The sequence below is a fragment of the Paroedura picta genome, chromosome 7 (assembly GCF_049243985.1).
Source record: "Paroedura picta isolate Pp20150507F chromosome 7, Ppicta_v3.0, whole genome shotgun sequence".
Taxonomy (NCBI): Eukaryota; Metazoa; Chordata; class Lepidosauria; order Squamata; family Gekkonidae; genus Paroedura; species Paroedura picta.
The window spans coordinates 53922202-53941697 of NC_135375.1; the positions used below are offsets into that span (position 1 = coordinate 53922202).

At 41.2% G+C, this 19496-nt stretch overlaps 1 protein-coding gene across 2 annotated transcripts in view; it reads left to right on the top strand.

The window, feature by feature from the left end:
• HSD17B4 (hydroxysteroid 17-beta dehydrogenase 4) overlaps positions 1–17757 on the top strand; it is a 62960-nt gene extending 45203 nt beyond the window's left edge. For both annotated transcript variants that reach the window (XM_077344373.1, XM_077344374.1), the window contains exons 18-24: positions 2394–2463; positions 4481–4587; positions 5445–5531; positions 6962–7051; positions 8897–9035; positions 14569–14696; positions 17353–17757. In XM_077344373.1, the coding sequence (XP_077200488.1) occupies positions 2394–2463; positions 4481–4587; positions 5445–5531; positions 6962–7051; positions 8897–9035; positions 14569–14696; positions 17353–17442 (711 nt within the window). In that variant the 3' untranslated portion in view covers positions 17443–17757. The remainder of the gene's footprint in view (positions 1–2393; positions 2464–4480; positions 4588–5444; positions 5532–6961; positions 7052–8896; positions 9036–14568; positions 14697–17352) is intronic.
• The last annotated feature ends 1739 nt before the right edge of the window (positions 17758–19496 follow it).

Genomic DNA, 19496 nt, shown 5'->3' on the forward strand with positions numbered 1-19496 from the left:
ATAACACAGCAAGAGTACTAGCATTGTAAAAATCACAAAATCATCATGATTCTCTTCTGGCCTAGAACCCTTTTATAGTTCTTTTGTCCCCTGGCACCAGGTTGTTTCTCAAACCCAATCAGGGAGCTTGTTTGATGGAACCCTCCAGAAGATGTTAACATCCATAGCTGTACACAAATTCTCATGATTAACCAATTATCACTTTCTTAAATCCTACCTTGAAAAACATAAAGATAGTGTCAGCAGGAAGGCCCAATTAGGGACACCTGCAAGCCAGAGCAGGTGTGCTGATAATCATGTTACCCTTTATAGCAAATCAGGGTGTTTTGTATGAAGTTATCTGTTTTTCCACCTACTTCCTATTATAGTTAAGTCATCCAGAAACAGATCCATTGCGTAATCAATAGCCACACTAGCACCAGTGAATAAGCATCAAAGTATATTTCATAACTAATTTATAAAGTCTTTCAAATATCTTAATAGATTGTAGGGAATAGTGGCATTTCGTTCAAGAAGTCTGAGAATGTTCATTTAAATACATATTCAATACGTTCTGATTCTTGAAAGATTTTGTGTTTATTTGATGTGACTTCATTGTATACTCCTTTGTGACTTCTCCCTTCATCCCCGAGACACGCACAAATGCTTGTTCAACTCTCACTGATTCCCCTTTGTCAATATCCTCATCTTTGAGAGCAGCAGTTTCTAGTACCAATAGAAACCATGACAAAGAGAGAGTGCCTCAGGTAGGACTTGGCTGTGTAATTATGCATCTCCATTATCTAATTTACAACATTTTAAACCATCTCTTAGCCAAAAATTTAAATGCATGCTTAGTGTGAAACAATGATAGTTAATCTTACCCAAGTTGCTCATTTGTTTCTGTTTATCGCTTCTCCAATTGGAGATAAAATGCTTATTGCGATGGCTTGGGTTCAAATGCTTGCTTTGGCAGAACACGCTGGGCAAAGAATGAGCCACTTAGTATTTATTGGTGTGGAAATGGCAAGTACAAGCATCCCTCGGGCTTCTGCTCCTCTAATAATGTAGTATATGATTCCCTGATATACAGTTCTTTCCCACAGTCAGAATTGTGTCCTTGAAGTTTGTTTCTGTATGAAATTTATTATTTTTTTAATTTCTATACCACCCTCCCAATTTAGCCTTTGGGTATGACTTACCTCAGGGGAGTGGCAACTGCTGCTTTGCCTCTGCTCTTTGAGAAGACCCAGATCACTGCTTACCTTGCAGTTTCTCTCTGGGCCTTTCCACACAAGGACCAATGTTGCCAATTGGTTTCACAAAGTGGAAATGCTATTTTAAATAGTGGAATCTCGGCATTCTGCATACCTGCATTTGTAGTGGAATCCAGTAGCGTTTCATTCGTTCCCCACAGGTTTCCGGTCTCGCAAAAATCGCTAGAAAGGAAGCGATTTTTTCTGTGCTTGTTCCCGCCCCTGGTCGTCAATCAAATGAACAGCCAATGGGCGGTTGTTATCATGCTCCGGAAAAGCCCCTTTCCCTTTAAGCACAGGTTTAAAAAAAATACACACGTTGCAACGAATATGCCTTGATTCTTCTTAACGTAGAGACCCATCTAGCAGGCATGTGAGCTGGCGAGTCATCGTTACCATGCTCCCCCGAGTGAAAAAGAAATCCCCCCCCCCACATAGATTAACCCATGTCCAGGTGTAATTCTTGTCATGTTTAGTAGATATAATCTTGCTACTTGTTCTTCTTGGCTGACACTTGCATTGTAGCCAACATTTGTGGAGATACCACAATAGGGCATAACAGAAACCTGGTTTTCCTTCTTTCTCGTTCCCTTTGAACAGACAAGTGCCATACAAAACTAGTAAAGAAAATATTTCTTTATGCAGAGAGTGATTAAAATGTGGAATTGCTACCAGAGGAAGTAGTGATGGCCACAGGAATAGGCAGTCTTAAAAGGGGGTTAGACAGATTCACAGAAGATAGGTCTGTAGCCACTTGGCTATAAACCATGATGACTCAGGGAAACCTCCAAGTTCAGAAGCCATCACCCTCTGAATCCCAGTGCTAGGAGGCATTTTCAAAGGAAGGATTTGGATTCTGTGCCTTGTTGCTCACCGTCCGCAACAACTGGTTGGCCACTGTGTGAGTCAGGTTGCTGGACTAGATGGACCACTGGTCTGATCCAGCAGGGCTATGTTCTTAATAATGAATAATGAGATTCTGTGTCCTCTTTCAGCCTTTTTTTTGTCAAGGAATATGGCTGAATTTGGATCCTTATATTTTAGGGAAAACCTGTGGTGTGATTTGCAACACAGTTTATGGCAATAACTAACATTGTAAAACTGTAGGGTTATTCTAGCCCGTGCTAACTTTACTTGTCTTGTTTTCTTGCTTGATAGGCTGCTTTATATCGGCTTAGTGGGGACTGGAATCCTTTACACATTGATCCTGGCTTTGCTGCTCTTGGGGGTAAGCTTTAAAGTACCCTTTTCTGCTGCATTTCATGATACAATGGGCAATGAGTAGTTACAAATGTCATGAACCTTTCATGTTTGCCATGTTAGTGTTTGAGAAATGAAGGCTGGTAGAAGAGTGAAAATAAGAGATAGTAATCCTGTACATCGACAACCACTTACTTGGCCACTTTTCAGATGCAAATTGTAGCTGCCCTTCAGTGTATTTCATTGGACTTCATGACAAGTTTTGTCAGGTGTGCTGCTATTCTGCAAGATTCCAAAGACCTACTTTTAGATTTTTCTAAATTAGGGGGTATAACCTTTCCCCCATTCAACATACCATATTGTTAACAATTTTTGAAAGTTCCCTTCATTTCAAAAGTGATTTACTACATGGCATGGGGCCTTGCTGTTCAAGAAACAAAAGCTGAACCTTTCAGCTTGCTGAATTTGATCTACAAGCCTTTTGAACTTGCGTCCTTTGAATCAGCAGCAAAAGTAGACTACTTTCTGGTCTGTCAGTAGAACATATAGAGAATTGCCCCAATCCTTATCCATGGTTCCTCTATATATTTGTGAAACAACCTGGGGGGTGGAACGTGTCTGGCTGTCCAAGTTGGAATAGGGCCAATCAGGGTTTGCTGTCCAAGCTGGAATAGGGCCAATCAGCTTTGCTGGCTGCACCCTGATTGGCCCTGCCCCTGCAGCTCCCGCCCTCTGTCCCTGAACTTTAGCCTCTTTGCTCTCAGATGCACCTTGGTGTCTGGAGCCAGCAGCAGGTGAGAGGGCCCTGGCCAAAGTGTTGTGGTGGAGGGCCTGCTACCTATGTGACTAAATATCTAAATATCATTTAGCCAAGATACCCTTTATCCACATTTGCCGTAACTCCCACACACTTATGTATTTATTTATTTAGCTTATTTAGCTTATTTAGCGGTTTACAGAAAACTTTTTGGAACATTTACATGGAATAGTATCAGTATCAATATAACAATATAATAATATAACAAAAATAACATACCAACTAAAACAGTATTTCAACAACAATAACTTGACACTCCCTTGGTGGGTTCGGCCTCTCAGAGGTTATGGATCAGTCAGCCTCAAGCAAATGCCTGGTGGAAGAGCTCCTTTCTGCAGGCCCTGCAGAATTGTGGAAGTTCTGGAAGGGCCCTGATCTCCTTGGGGAGCTCATTCCACCACGTGGGGACCAGGACTGAAAAGGCCCTGGCCCTTGTTGAGGTTCGACATGCCTCTTTGGGGCCAGGGATCCGCAGCCAGTTGGAATTGGCAGAGCGTAGAGCTCTTCTAGGGGTATAGACAGGGAGGCAGTCTTTCAGATACACTGGGCCCAGATTGCGTATGGCCTTAAAGGTGATTACAAAAACCTTAAGCTTAATCCGGAATTGGACTGGGAGCCAGCCAAGTTCTTGGAGTACAGGCCGGATGTGAGATCTCCATGATGTCTTAGTGAGAATCCTGGCCGCAGCATTCTGCACCAGTTGTAGTTTACGAATCAAGAATAAGGGTAGGCCTGCAACTTGTTTGCTGTTGCAATCCTATGTAAAAATCCTTTCATTTCTCTAGTTTTTGCTTATTCCAGTGGTTCTTATGACCGCTGGATTTGTCTCTGTGTGCATGCAAACTAAGACACCTGATCCTGCCTGTGTTTTTGTTTGTGTCTAATATAAACATAAAACAAGAGCCTCTTGTGGCGCAGAGTGGTAAGGCAGCCGTCTGAAAGCTTTGCCCATAAGGCTGGGAGTTCAATCCCAGCAGCCGGCTCAAGGTTGACTCAGCCTTCCATCCTTCCGAGGTCGGTAAAATGAGTACCCAGCTTGCTGGGGAGTAAACGGTAATGACTGGAGAAGGCACTGGCAAACCACCCCGTATTGAGTCTGCCATGAAAACGCTAGAGGGCGTCACCCCAAGGGTCAGACATGACTCGGTGCTTGCACAGGGGATACCTTTACCTTTACCTTTAATATAAACATGTTAAACAAGCTATTATGCTTGTACTCTTTTATTAGGATTTCAGAAGCCCATATTGCATGGACTTTGTTCTTTTGGATTTGCTGCCAGGCATGTTTTGAAACATTTTGCAAATAATGATGCATCCAGGTTCAAGGCAATTAAGGTATGTGTTTGTGTGTTTATATATATACATATCTTGACTCCTCATGATTCTTCTTCTTTATTAATTACCTTTTTAAAAAAAACAGGTGATATCTGTTACATTTTTATTTCATTTTGACTTCTACAAAATGGATTGTGCATTTTTTGCATGAAAACACATGTATATTTGATAACCACAATAAAGTTACTGTAAATTGCTTTAACGGATGAGATCCAAGGGTCATTTTTACTGAATGAAGGACATTTCTCTCAGTGGAAAGGTGAGGGTAGCCAATTTTTCCAATTCCTCCTTCCCGCTGCATATCCCAGTGTGCCCCTGACATTGTTACTGAGGGTTCTCTGTTCCTCAGAGGTGGGATTTTGGAGGGTTCAAAGGCTGTAGCTGGAATATTCCATTATAGTAATACTCCATTACAGTAATAATAATACATTTTTATTTTTAAACTGTCCTTCCAAATTGCTCTGGGTGGGTAACAACAATAAGAACAACATAAAATTTTAAAGCATTTACTGTTATACGAGAGTACCCCCAACTAAAATTCCCAGACGGGGTTCTCCTTTTGAAAGGAGCTGATCTTCTATCTCTCCTCCCCCAGCCCAGCAGTGATGCCAGGCATCTTGGTGAATGCTGTGATAGGCCTTGACCATAAGCCCGGTGGAACAGCTCTGTCCTGCGGGCCCTGTGGAACTGATTAAGAACCCACAGGGCCCCAATATCTCCTGGGAGCTCATTCCACCAGGCTGGGTCCAGGGCCGAGAAAGCTCTGTGTGTATCGAGGAGCTCCACCAACAGTACTTTGGCTCCAATACAATTGAATTTTATTTCAAAAAAAGTAAATGCTTCTTTTCTTTTGATAGATTCGTTTTGTAAAACCAGTCTTTCCAGGACAAACTTTACAAACAGAGATGTGGAAGGAAGGCAGCAGAATTCATATTCAAACTAAGGTCAGAAGTTCAGAATTGTGACAGCTTGAGTAGATATGTTGTGCAAAGGATGGCACAGTTGTGCGTGTGTACTGTAATTTTATTACCAGTTATTATATTATTTATGCAGTGTCTTCAGTGTGAGAGGGCCTTGACAGAATACATGGAGAACTATTGCTGTCCTGAGTAGTTCTATAAGAGGGCATCAGAGAGTGGTGGAAGCAAAAATAAAACAGGAGTAAGAGGTGCATTTATTTCAGTTACAGGAGGTTAGGGCTTGCCGCAGTAAGAAACAAAGGGTAAGAAATGAAGCAGAAGGCCAGCCTTGAGAAATTTTCAGGAAGACTGTGAGATTTGTTTTAAGAGGCTGTTCTAGGCATAAAGGGGTCATAAATGCTACCGATAATCTTTAGAGATTAAGTATATGCAGCTGTGCATGGGTCATATTTCTAGAAAAGTTTAAAAGCTATTTGAAAGTTTTAACTACCACTGCGAGGACACACATACACATATATGCAAGTATGACTTTGGTTTGATTAGTTGTAGAAGCTACAGAACATGGAATAGTAGTACATAGAATAGTAGAAATAGTTCCATGTTACAAGACATCCAGATACACATAACAGTATTTAGAATGTTGTTTGTTTGCTCCAAATAGGTTACCAGTCTCACAAGTTCTCCTTAAGCAAACAGTGGGACTGGAAAGAAGAAATAGAATGACTGTTCTACACCTTAGGTTTTGTGTGCCTGAAATGCTTTCCTTTATATAAAGCTCACTCTGCCTTTGCTGGTGCCTTTTAAATTGTGTGTATAGAGTTTTTTGATACTGCCCCTGGCTTTGTCTCTTAGCATCTTTTAAAGATGTCATTCTAAGATCTCCACTTTTCTTCACTGCTTTTCTTTTCTCTTAATGTTTCATTAAAAGGCCATAACAAGCAAGCAAACTTAGAAAATGACTATTGCACAAGCAGTTTAAAAGTAATTTTTTAAAGAACATTTTCTGTTTAAAGACAGATTTCAGTTAAATATCTGAAGCTTATTGAATGCTTGCAGCCTGCCCTTGATGCGCTTTAGAAAACAATACTGAGATTGGATCAAACATGCAACCTCATCATTGAAAAAAATCTGTATTTAATATTTGAAATAATTGGAACTGTTTTTGTGGGTTTTACCCACCAGAAGATTGTTATTAATTGTTCTTGGATTTCTTTTTTTGATGCTCATGAAAGATTCAAGTACAATTGTTTTGGTTTTATGGTGATCTGCTTCAGAATCTCTAATTATTTCAAGCCTGCTTTTCTTTTGTTTATTAAAAAAAATAAGATCATGATTTTCTGCTTAGAATTGTGAGTTTTAAGATGCAAAGGTTCCCCCCCCCATCTGTTGTAATTATTGTGTTTGTTTATGAGTCTTATTTCTGTGCTGCCATTGTGGAAAAAAAAAACTTGCAGGTCAAAGAGACTGGGGAGGTTGCAATTGCAGGAGCCTATGTGGATCTGATTCCGTCCTCCGATCAACCTTTGGCTAAGGAACCTGTTCAGGTATTGAGAGCCTTATTTTACTTTAGGGCATGATATATCCAGAGCAGGGCAGATTGGCCATTTAAGTTGGCAGGGAAATGTCTAAAGAAATGAACTGCTCGGGACCATCTCTCTCGGGAACACAAAGAGAAGAGGGCCAGTTTCTGGCCAGCTCAGCTGGCTCTGGATTGACTCTCTTGCCTGAAGAGACAGTTTAAAGGTGGATTTTGAAATGGCTGACCAGGAGGGCAAGCCTTCCAGCAGCAGTGCTGTACAAAAGGAGCAGTTGAGTGGTGAGTATGTTGGCTCAACCGACTGCCGCTACACTGAATACGAAGAGCTGCTCTTCTTTCCCTTCTACCTGCAACGAACTCTCCTGACTTCCCTGTGCTACTTCCAGTCTTTCCAGCATGGGCTGCCCCATCCCCCTCTGTTTTGCCTCCTCAGTTTCTGTATTGTAGAGGTGGGTGGAGCAACAGGAACTCAGAGCCTGGTTCTGCTTACCTGGGCAAGAGACCGATAACTTCCCATACCTTCCTTCTACTCTCTGTTGGGAGGGGGAGGTGAATTTTTTTATTTATATCCGGGGGGCGGGGGGGGGGGGTGGGACAAACTTTGCCTGGGTTGGCTTTTGAACTCTTAAGGAAAACAGGGTTGTTGCAAAGATGTTTTGCATCCTATGTACTGTTCCCTATAATAGCAGAGTAGTTTATGGAACAATCCTAGGCATATCTGCCCAGGAGTAAGCCCCATTTTATTCTGCGGGGCTTTCTTCCACACAGTTGTGCATATGCCTGTAGCCTTACAATGCAAACCCATAAACACTTCCAGGGAGTAAGCTCTATAGACTACAGTAAGACTTATTTCTGAGTGGGCAAACAGATTGAATTGCAAGTTACTTCCTTAGCTGTGATGGCTAAGAAATGGAACATGAAGGCAAAGAGCCAGTGTGATCCATTTTTCCTAGGGCCATTTTTAGCTTCCCAGTGTGCCCTAGTCAGGACTATCAGGCTTCTGTGATTAAATTAAATACTCTGAACTAATGACCCAACTTCTTGAATAAGAAAGCCAATGTTGTGTTCTATCCAGATGACATAAATCAAGCCAGTGATGGCTTATTTTGCACCATTTGGGTTGTCATTTAGCTGAGTAGTATTTTATTTATATTTCTCATATTTATTTAATGCCCTCCCCTTGCGGCTCAGGGCAATTTAAATAGAACATAGGAAAAAAGAAGGTAAGTATATTATAATTCAGAATAACATTAAATGAACCACACAGGACAATAAGGTTTTACCATCCAACGGCTTGACATTTTGCTGAGCATCTGCTCTACCCCCTCCAGCCTCTGAGATTTTAGCAGGCATTGTCCCCATGAACTTTCAATTTTATCTTTGCAACTGCAATAGTAGCAATATGACTTCTTACAGAATGAAAGCAGAGAATTAAAAGGATGCCCTAGCTAGCATCTGATATCAAATTGTACAATTGTATTGAACTTGTTCAGCACTATGTGGGGGGAGGCGATGGAGTGAAATATAAGTTAATCATTAAAATGTTTAATTTCTATCCATATTTTTCAGACTAAACATAGTAAAGTATGCCCGTAGCTGCTGCATGGTATTCAAGAGCCCCAGTTGTACATTGATTTCACATAATTTGTCTGTTGGTTCAAACCCAATTAATCCAAATCTTTTATCCTAATGGCAGAATATTTGTTTGATTTCTTTTTGCTTATTATGTCCTAATAAAGGCCATAAAATATTATATAAACAAAGCATGTAGCATTCATCACATGCAATGAAAACTAGAATATAAGAAGGGTTTAGTGCAAAATCCTTCAGGACCTTTTCATTTATGTATTAGGCAGGAGGGTTGCAGAGTGACCTTGTATTTGAAGAAATTGGTCGCCGTATCAAAGAACTTGGAAATCAGCTGGTGAAGAAAGTAAATGCTGTATTTCAGTGGAACATCACTAAGGATGGAAAGACTGCAATGCAGTGGAGTAAGTCATAGATTTAATTAATTTATCGGATGCCTTCTTGCATTCCTTAATGAAGTGGGAGCTTTTAGTTGGTCAAAGCCCTAATTTGCTAGACATGTAGTAACACATTGTTCAGTTGGGCATATATATGGCTTTTCTTTATTGCATATGACTTCAGTGATATTCTGTCTCATAACAGTAGAGTTGGGGCTGTTAAAAACATGACTTTAACATTAACAGGACTTTAACATTATCATTTAGGGTAGTCTGTGGAATGCAATGGGGTAGGAAGATGGAAAGTTCCATTTGGCACTCCACTCATTGATTTCATTGGATTCTAGTCTACGGCAACTTGGTATACTGGTTAAGAGCGGTGACTTCTAATCTGGTGAGCCAGGTTTGATTCCCCCACTCCTCCACATGCAGCCAGCTGAGTGACCTGGGCCTAGTTACATCCTTATCATGATGTTCTCACAGAGCAGTCCTGTCAGAGCACTCTCAGCCCTACCTACCTCACAGGGTGTGAAGAGAGGAAGGAAAAGCAATTATAAGCCACTTTGAGATTCCTGATAGTGAATAGCAGGGTATAAAAACCAACTCTCCTTCTTTGTTTTTTGTTTTTCTTGCCCTTTCCCTCATCCTTGAGCAAGATTTTATTTTACATGTATGGCACTGTAAAACTCGCTGCTCATTTTGTAAATGAAAGCTACATTATATTAGACTAGTTTCAAAGCCCTATTTGTCCCTCCGATAGTCTGTCCGGAAGAAGGGGCCAATCGGCACCCTTCCTCATCCCGGACACATCCCGCCTCCCAAGGCCTTACTGTTTTATTTAGTCCGTGGTGCCCACAGCGCCGCGGGCTGTGTTAAGATGATGATGATGATGGTGATGATGATGATGATGATGAAGCACTTGGATAAGAAAATCATGTACATGTTTGTACTTAGGAGCATTCTGTTTAAAAACATACATCCATGTCAACAATGTGTCATCAAAGCATGACTGTAAAACACTTGAAACGTACCCATAAAGGAGCTCAAGGAAATATTTTACTGTAGTTCTATCTGGATTTAGAGAGGCAACACCAATTGCATTTGGGTCTGAGGCAAAAAGTGACTGAGTTCTGCATTGTACTTTCAACAACCTATTTGATCACTCCTTTCTAGAAGTAGCTAGGGGTGTTCAAAATGTGAGATTAATTTTGGACTAACAGTTTTGGATCCAGATTTGGGGAGGGGGTGCTTTTTGCTATCTCAGATTTTCTGAACTCTCTTTGATGGTTAGTGATCACCAAAGATTCTCAACATATTCTTCTGAATAATATGAAGAAAATACAATTGCTACCTCAGAAATCCCACTACTCAGCAATATGCAAGAGATTAAAACTATAATGACAATTTAAAAGAAACAAGTAAGAGCTTACTGCAGTTATTTTGATTGACCAGTAGCAGAATGAAAAATCAGTCTTACCTTGCAGCCTTTCTTTTTTCAGCAGAGGAAGGTTTCAGACCTGATACTTTGCATGCTAGAAAAGTATACTTAAAAGTTCAAAAATGTCAGACATATCCGTTAATAATCAAAAATATCTTTGTGGGGTTTGATCCTTTGTCAGAAAGTTATAAGAAAAAAACCAACACCAACTAAGAGTAATTGAAAATTTCTCTCTTCAGCCAAAGAGTTTAGCAAATTGTCCCCTGAAAGCCTGGTTTATGATTAATTCTCTTCCAGTTAAAAGCGCAGTTTATCAGCAAGCTCCAGGTTAGCCCAATCTCATCAGATCTGAGAAGCTAAGCAGGCCTTCAATAGTACTTGGATGGGAGATCACAAGGAAGCTCAGTGTTGCTACACAGAGGCAGGAAATGGTAAAGCATCACAATGTGCTTTTCCTTGAGCTCCCCATGAGGAGTTGCCTAAGGTTTGCTGAGACTTGACAAAACTTTACATAAAGGTAAAGATATCCCCTGTGCAAGCACCGGGTCATGCCTGACCCTTGGGGTGACTCCCTCTAGTGTTTTCATGGCAGACTCAGTACGGGGTGGTTTGCCAGTGCCTTCCCCAGTCATTACCTTTTACCCCCCAGCAAGATGGGTACTCATTTTACCGACCTCGGAAGGATGGAAGGCTGAGTCAACCTTGAGCCAGCTGCTGGGATTGAACTCCCAGCCTCATGGGCAGAGCTTTAAGACTGCATGTCTGCTGCCTTACCACTCTGCACCACAAGAGGCTTTACCAAACGAGATGTCTGAGTTGCTAGAACTGAGAACACTTGTTTCTGCTGTCTTTTTATAGAAGGTTTGTACCTTGGGGCTAGGAGCCGGGAGCCCTAAAACAAAATCTTGATGTGATCAGGAAGGCAATGTCAAAGACGCTGATAAAAGACTTCTAATCGCCCATTGAGGTACCTCCAAAACTAATGAAAGATTTTGGCCAAGACTTTGGTAGTAACTTAGGTGGAGAACCCTCTGTAAATGAGATATTGATGTGCTAGTTATTAAAGACAGAAGGCAGCTGCTAGATGCACGAGGAAAATATATTAAGATGAAACAATACAGAATAGTTAATTAGATCTGCCACCAGTCCCATCCTTTGTTACAGTTGTGGTCACGTGGGGATGTGCAAATGATTGCATTACTCCCGTGACAGCCAGGAGATCGCTGGCTGAGTAACCTGACTTCACATAAAGTCTGCCAGTTGATCTATTTCTGTCACATAAAGTTGTATGGGTAGCCATATGCCTGACTTGACCTGTATTGCTTATAGTGAACCAGAAATAAAGTTGGAGGATAGCAGCTGCTTTTCTTCCTTGCACATCAAAGGGACTACCTGGGGCATCTCAAAGTGATAGTAGGAGTCGCCGCTGTCCCCACCACGCTGGAAATGTTGGAAGTGGCAGAGGGCACAGGAATCATAGGGTGGCCATGAGTTCCTTGTCTCCCAGCTTGTCAAGATGTTTAATTCTCTTTGTGGCCAACCCTGAGGATGCTTAAATTTTTAGATTGGAGCCATGAACAGGCAAGTCAGCTTTTTCAACAAACCAGAGAAAATCCCCAGCTTTGCACAAAGATCTGAATCTAAAACACATGCATACCCCTATAATAGAAGGCCACTCGCCAATAGAAGTGCAACTGTAGCTTTAATAAATGAATGGCTGTTGCTAGACAATCACAACAGTATTACCAACTTTGGGTTTTGTCAGCAAAAGGCGAGGGGCAGGAGATGAAAACGATGTAAACTTCTTTTAATCCCCACTGTGGAGAAAGTGAGCATATAAATGAAGTAAGACAAAGAGCTGTGTTCAAACATTTTAATGGGTTTTTGTACTCTGTGATAGGGAAAAAGAGAAAAGGGAATTGCTCTGAAAATTTGCAAAATGTGAAAATGAACTGGCAAATCCAAATCTTGTTGTAACATTCTCCACTGCAAGCAACATGATGTCTGACAGTTTATATGCCTTGTAGTAGATCATTTTGGCAGTGCATTTTGTGCAGGAAATGGGACTTTGGGGAAACAGACACTTTGAGGAATTGTTGGTATTTCTAAAGAGAGTATAGGTAGATACTTGGCTAAGATTTAAGATGCTCCTGAAATGGAGCATTTGAAAACAAAACAGCTTCTCAGCCTTTTGGTTAAGATCAAGTGTGAAAAAAAATCATGTCTACGAAAGTGAGTATCCCACAATGTAAGAAAGGGTATGGGTGTGTGTGTGGGGGGGGGGGGTGCTGAATGAAAAAGACACATCTGCACTTGAAATAATGCCATCAATCATATTGAGAAGAAATAATGGTGCTTTGAATCCTTGGTGATCCTTGGAAAAACAGCTTGGTGTAGTGGTTAGGAGTGCGGACTTCTAATATGGTGAGCCGGGTTTGATCCTGCGCTCCCACACATACAGCCAGCTGGGTGACCTTGGGCTAGCCACAGATAAAGCTGTTCTGACCAAGCAGTAACATCAGGGCTCTCTCAGCCTCACCTACCTCACAGGGGGTCTGTTTTGGGGAGAGGAAAGGGAAGGCAAATGTAAGCCACTTTGAGACTCCTTTGGGTAGAGAAAAGTGGCATATAAGAACCAACTCTTCTTCTAACACAAAAAGGCTAAATGCAATCATTTTTGTAGTAACTGTTTTTTAAAAGTTTATAGGAGTTTCCCACCTTCATAAGTTCAGGACAGTTAAGATTTTTGTTCAGTGTTTCACAGTTATTGCTTAGTTATGGGAAGTATCCAGCTTCTCTGTTGGATTTGCTGGTACAGAACACTTAATAAAATCTTTTAAAAGCCATGGCATTCTTTTATTCAAACGCAAGAGTTTAGTATTTAGCAATATAGATCATCTTTCTGAGCAGATGTGTTGCTTTCTTGATAAAAGAAAGTAGTAAGTTCTTCCTTTCCCTCATCATGCTCTACCAGAGTTGTAATCAGAGATGAGTTTCCTATGAAGTTCTTTGGTGTAGTCTGTGAAAGTACTGCAGTAGTCAATCCCATTTTACTATCAGTATTTGTGTTTACTTGGAACATTTTTTCTTAATTGTAAGTTGAATTAGGGAAGTGCTTATGTGGCTTTAATAGCCTAATTTTTAAAGCTGTTGGGTCAGATCCAGTGGCTTTCTTCTGCCAATTAAGGACATTCGTCTGCCTGAACAAGGTACCTTCTAATGGATCACGGCATCATGGTTAACAGAATGTAGTCAATAGATCCAGTACATTAATTTTATCATTCTTTTGTGAATTCTGAGTTTTAAAAAATGTTTTAGGTTTCCTTAGGATTTAGGATCATTTTGGTTAATGCAGTCTCCATGCACTGAAAAATTTGTTTGCTTCTGCATTCATTTGTTTTCTGTAAACAGCAGCCCCTCCCCCACCATCTCATTCAGTGCCACATTGCAAAATGTTAAAGAAATAAATTATGTTAAACTATGTGCAGAGGTCTCCATATACATTTCCCAGATAAATTAGTTGTTGAAGCATGTGCCTAGCCTCTCTATTCAGATATTTAATTGAGGTGGATTACAGGATACTGTGAAAATAGAAAATGTCTGTCATACTGTGAATGAAATTAAAAAATACCCATGTGCTGGAGAAAATAAACAGTGATAATTCAGAAGGTGCATTTTTCTCATAAATCCAGCCACTGAGAAGCAGAGTTTTGCCACAGCAGGTAATTGTACTGATTGGACTGGATGTGCATAATTAGGTAGATTTTATTACTTCTGTGTTAATAAATTAAAATAATGTAAGAACTTAATAGCTAGAAATCTGCACCAGGTGCTAATGGGAATTATTTCCCCATTTCTAACCTGTTGCGATCTGAAGTTTCCAAACTGTTCGGGTTGACACTAAACCCAAATCAAACCAGTCTTAAAATATTTTAAACACATCTGAATTCAAGATTAAGTTAACAAAATATTTTCCCTAGTGAATATGCAAGCGTTTTTGTATACTTTTTCCCAATGAATTCCCCATTTTTGGGGCCACATAGATTAACAAGATAGAGATAGCAAGTATTGTCTTTATTTATTCTTGTTTTGTCTTCCTGTTTCAACCTTCCATTTCTCCAGCCATTGACTTAAAGAATGGCTCTGGAGAGTTATATCAAGGACCTGCCCGAGGCAAAGTCGATACCACTTTCACCTCGTCAGATGAAGACTTCATGGATGTGGTACTGGGCAACATCAATCCACAAAAGGTATGGATCTTTTAAACACTGCAGCAGTAAAGTATTGTCTCTTAACCTGAATACGAATGATATGGTAGCAGACCTAGTTAACAGATAATTAAAGAATTGCTGAAAAGAACCCAGCCACAGAGGGCAAGAACTCGGTCACCTGCCCAATAATATAACTATTGCAATAAGCATTTCCTTGTTTTCTTCAAGGGACAGTTTTGACTATACAAAGGAATATGTGTAAAAGGGTCTTCTCTGTTGATGTGAATAAGCAAGCCAGTATGTGCAGGAGCTCTAGGTGAATATTAGAATTCATTCTCACTTCCAGATCCCAAGTTTTGTTTTGATGAATGTTGCCTAGTAGAATTTATTTATGACTGTGCTTCTCAGCATTTGTTTGCTGGTGGGGTTGATTTGACATGCAAAAAACTATAGATCCCTAACCTGAATAGCTCAGGCTAGCCTGATTTCTTCCAATCTTGGAAGAAGCTGAAGAAAGCTGGGGCGGCCCTGATTAATATTTGGATGGGAGGCCACTAAGGCCCATTATGCACGGGGAGAATAGTGCACATTCGGGGTGGAATGGCGGCAACTAAAATCACCAATAACGCACGGTGCCGGCTGCAACCGGCCACAGATTTGGTGCATGCCGCCAAAAATGCCACGTTAGCGAAACACGGAAGAAAGTGCAGCTTCCGGGTGACCGGGACGCAACCAGAATCGGCGCCAGGGTCGCCGCGTGCATAATCGGTTACTCTGGGTTTTGCCGCTGTTGCGTCCCGTCCCGTGCATAAGCGGTTTGCTTCGCTTCTTCCCCCTCCGCGTTTTCCATGTGACCCAAAATCGCCATTTCGGCGGCCGTGCATAATGGGCCTAAGGAAGTACAAGGTTGCTGTACAGAGGAAGGCAATGGCAAAGTAGGGTGGTGTGCAATGGCAAACCACCTCTGAATGTCTCTTGCCTTGCAAACCCTACAGGGTCACCAAAAGATGGCTGCAAATCAAAAACCCTACGCAGGATAGTGCTTAAATAATACTTTAAATGAAATGGTCCTCAAATGGTACAAGAATGTAAACTGAAATTTGTATTATTAGAACTGGGAAACCTATGATGAATCAGAGGAAAGAGCAATCCTGTTTTCAGCTTTTCTATCACATCCTTCTCCTAGTCCCCATTCCCTCTTCCTCTGAACTGCCACCTTACCTTCTTCATGAGTGCTACCTCCAGATACCACATTTATGGTCTCAGGCCATATTTTGTGTTAATAAGGCATGACCTTGTGAGACATCAAGCATTGTTTTGTTGTGGCAACCACAATTGAAACACAGGCCACCTAGCTAATAATTCAGCATGAGGGTTTGGAGGACAGAACAGGGTATTATTTGTACCTTGGCCACAGGTTGGCAACCCAAAATAGCAATCCATGATAGTGCTTAACCAGGAGGTTTGCTGTTTTTATCATGTACCGACATCATTAGTAAGGTTTTTTGTTAGGTACAGAATTGATTTTTTCTGAGAGCTAGGGGCTTCCTTTGTTTTCAACATTTTCATTGTTATTTGGATTACACAGTCAAAACGGAACCAGCTCTTCACATACTGATTACAAATGGAACATATTGGTAGTGGGAACAGAATAAAAGGAAGAAAGATATTGTTAATTGTGTCACTTGCATATTTATGGCCCTACTGCAGGCATGCCTTTCATAGATTTTCCACTGAGCTTCTCCACTTAAGTTAACTGAACTAGGGTGGTGTGCTTTGCCCACCAAAGCGGCCATTTGAGCCCGAAGCAGCCACCGCCACAGTGCAGGGGGGAGGACCAGTGCCACCAGTTGGCACATGCACTAGGTCACGCACTGCCACTGGCACTGCCCCTCTCCCCCTCCCCCCCTGTGCCACGGCGCTGGTTGCTTCAAACAGCTGCTTCAGCAGCCAAAGTGCACAACCCTAAAGTGAACCCTGGTTGGACCAGACTATTCCCCAGTCTCAATGAGTTGGCAGTGTGGTTGTGCCTGACACTAGCTAGTTGTTTAATAGATCTGAGCCAGATGTTAATCAGATTATATGGGAAGCAGTCATGGATTCAGATGTGATGTATATCTGGCCATAGGAATGCATTGAATTGTCATAATTGAACTGCCTGATAAAAAAAATGCTTCAGTATTTATTGCATTTCTATACCACCCTCTTGAAACTGGCTCTGAGTGGTATACATAATACAATTAATAGTTAACTGGTTAAGCCTCTAGTTGAAAATGCACAAGAGCATTCAGCATGAATGAAGATAAGATTCACTTGGCTATTCAGCTTTATGCTTCCTGTTAACCACTGGAGATCTAAATTCAAGTAGGAATTGGTGGGTATGAATACTGTGAAGCACTATGTTTCCTTTCCCCTTTTTGTGTTGTAAAGGAGGTCGGAGGGCAGTCTGTTCAGTGTCCTAGAATGCCTGCAAATGAGTTTTCAGAATTGTTCCACTCCTTCAGTTGAAGGAGGTGAATCCTCAAGATTTCAGTATTTTTGGCCTCTGGATCCTTTATGTTTGTGTGTGTGTGTGTTTTTAGTTTGGTCTTCTGCTTAGTTCCTAGTTAGTCTCTTCTGTGACTCTTTGAAAAACAACTCTGACAGAGCAGACTGACTGTCTAATTGCCACCCCCACCCCTCTTTCTTGTTGTAGGCATTCTTTTCTGGAAAATTAAAAGTTAAGGGAAACATCATGCTGAGCCAGAAACTGGAGACGATTCTCAAAGACTACTCGAAGCTGTGAATTTCCTTTTGGATTAAATTAGCCTAGGAAGAAGAAAGGAGTGGCTTCCTCTACACAATGGCATCCTGAAACCTTATATAAATTCTGCATTAAATGCTTTCTGATACACTTTACCACTAATGTGCAATTTGCCTTGATATTTTAGATTGACATAGCTGGTGTGGAGGTGACAGGTTAATGAGGTCTCTCTTCTTCTTCAGTGTGAGCCTTTGTTCCTTTATACTTGTTCTTCAGAATTTATTCCAATTAAAACATGTAATTTATATTTCTATATCAGCCTAAACATAATTAAATCAAACATACTTTGATATCACATTCATGCTTCTAATTTTGTTTATTTATTTCTACTGATCAGAGATGGGGATAAAGGTATGTCATTTTAGCTTAGTTTCCCAGTGGGTAAATTTTTTCCCAACATCTCTCATGAGACCCAAAACATTGTGCTCTGCCTATTCAGATGTAATTTGACTTGGGTGCTTGAAGTTACCTTTTTGCCTATAAATTTCCCATGCCTCTCAGAGATGGTTGTGTCAGCTTGAGACTCAGGATTTGTTCTGATTTTTCCATATTAATTATTCTGTTGAATCTGGGCTTTCTGCACCTGTTCCATAAAAAAGGCTTTAGGAATCCCCTTCAGACTGGGCTAGCATCCTTCTAATGCAGGGCAAAAAGGTGTGGTGGTTTGGGAACTGCAGGAGACATGGATTGAGGTCAGGTATATCTCTAAGAGGTGTATGTAGTTCATGATCTCAAACAGGATGAAGTTGGGGAGGGGATAATAAGGGGAAGAGGATAATAAAATTTGGATAAAGGCAAGCAATTGAATGAAGGCATAGAATCATAGAATCATAGAGTTGGAAGGGGCCATACAGGCCATATAGTCCAACCCCCTGCTCAATGCAGGATTAGCCCTAAGCATCCTAAAGCATCCAAGAAAAGTGTGTATCCAACCTTTGCTTGAAGACTGCCAGTGAGGGGGAGCTCACCACCTCCTTAGGCAGCCTATTCCACTGCTGAACTACTCTGACTGTGAAAAATTTTTTCCTGATATCTAGCCTATATCGTTGTACTTGAAGTTTAAACCCATTAGTGCGTGTCCTCTCCTCTGCAGCCAACAGAAACAGCATCCTGCCCTCCTCCAAGTGTCAACCTTTCAAATAAAGAGGGCTATCATGTCCCCTCTCAACCTCCTTTTCTCCAGGCTGAACATTCCCAAGTCCCTCAACCTATCTTCATAGGGCTTGGTCCCTTGGCCCCAGATCATCTTCGTCGCTCTCCTCTGTACCCTTTCAATTTTATCTACGTCCTTCTTGAAGTGAGGCCTCCAGAACTGCACACAGTACTCCAATTGTGGTCTGACCAGTGCCGTATACAATGGGACTATGACATCTTGTGATTTTGATGTGATGCCCCTGTTGATACAGCCCAAAATGGCATTTGCCTTTTTTACCGCTGCATCACACTGCCTGCTCATGTTTAGTTTACAATCCACAAGTACCCCAAGGTCTCGTTCACACACAATGTTACCTAGAAGCGTATCCCCCATCCAGTAGGCATGCTTTTCATTTTTTTGACCCAGATGCAGAACTTTACACTTATCTTTATTAAATTGCATCTTGTTCTCATTTGCCCATTTTTCCATTGTGTTCAGATCTCGTTGAACTCTGTCTCTATCTTCCGGAGTATTTGCCAGTCCTCCCAATTTGGTGTCATCTGCAAACTTGATGAGTAGTCCCTCCACCCCCTCATCTAGATCATTAATAAATATGTTAAAAAGTACCGGGCCAAGCACCGAGCCCTGAGGTACCCCGCTACTCACCTCTCTCCAGTCTGATGAAACACCATTGACAACAACTCTTTGAGTGCAGTTCTCTAACCAATTCCCTATCCACCTGACTAACTGAAAATCCAGATTGCAGTCCTTCAATTTATCCATCAGAACATCATGGGGAACCTTGTCAAAAGCTTTACTAAAATCCAAGTAAATGACATCAACTGAATTTCCCCGATCCAGCAAACCTGTTACTTGGTCAAAAAAGGAAACCAGGTTGGTC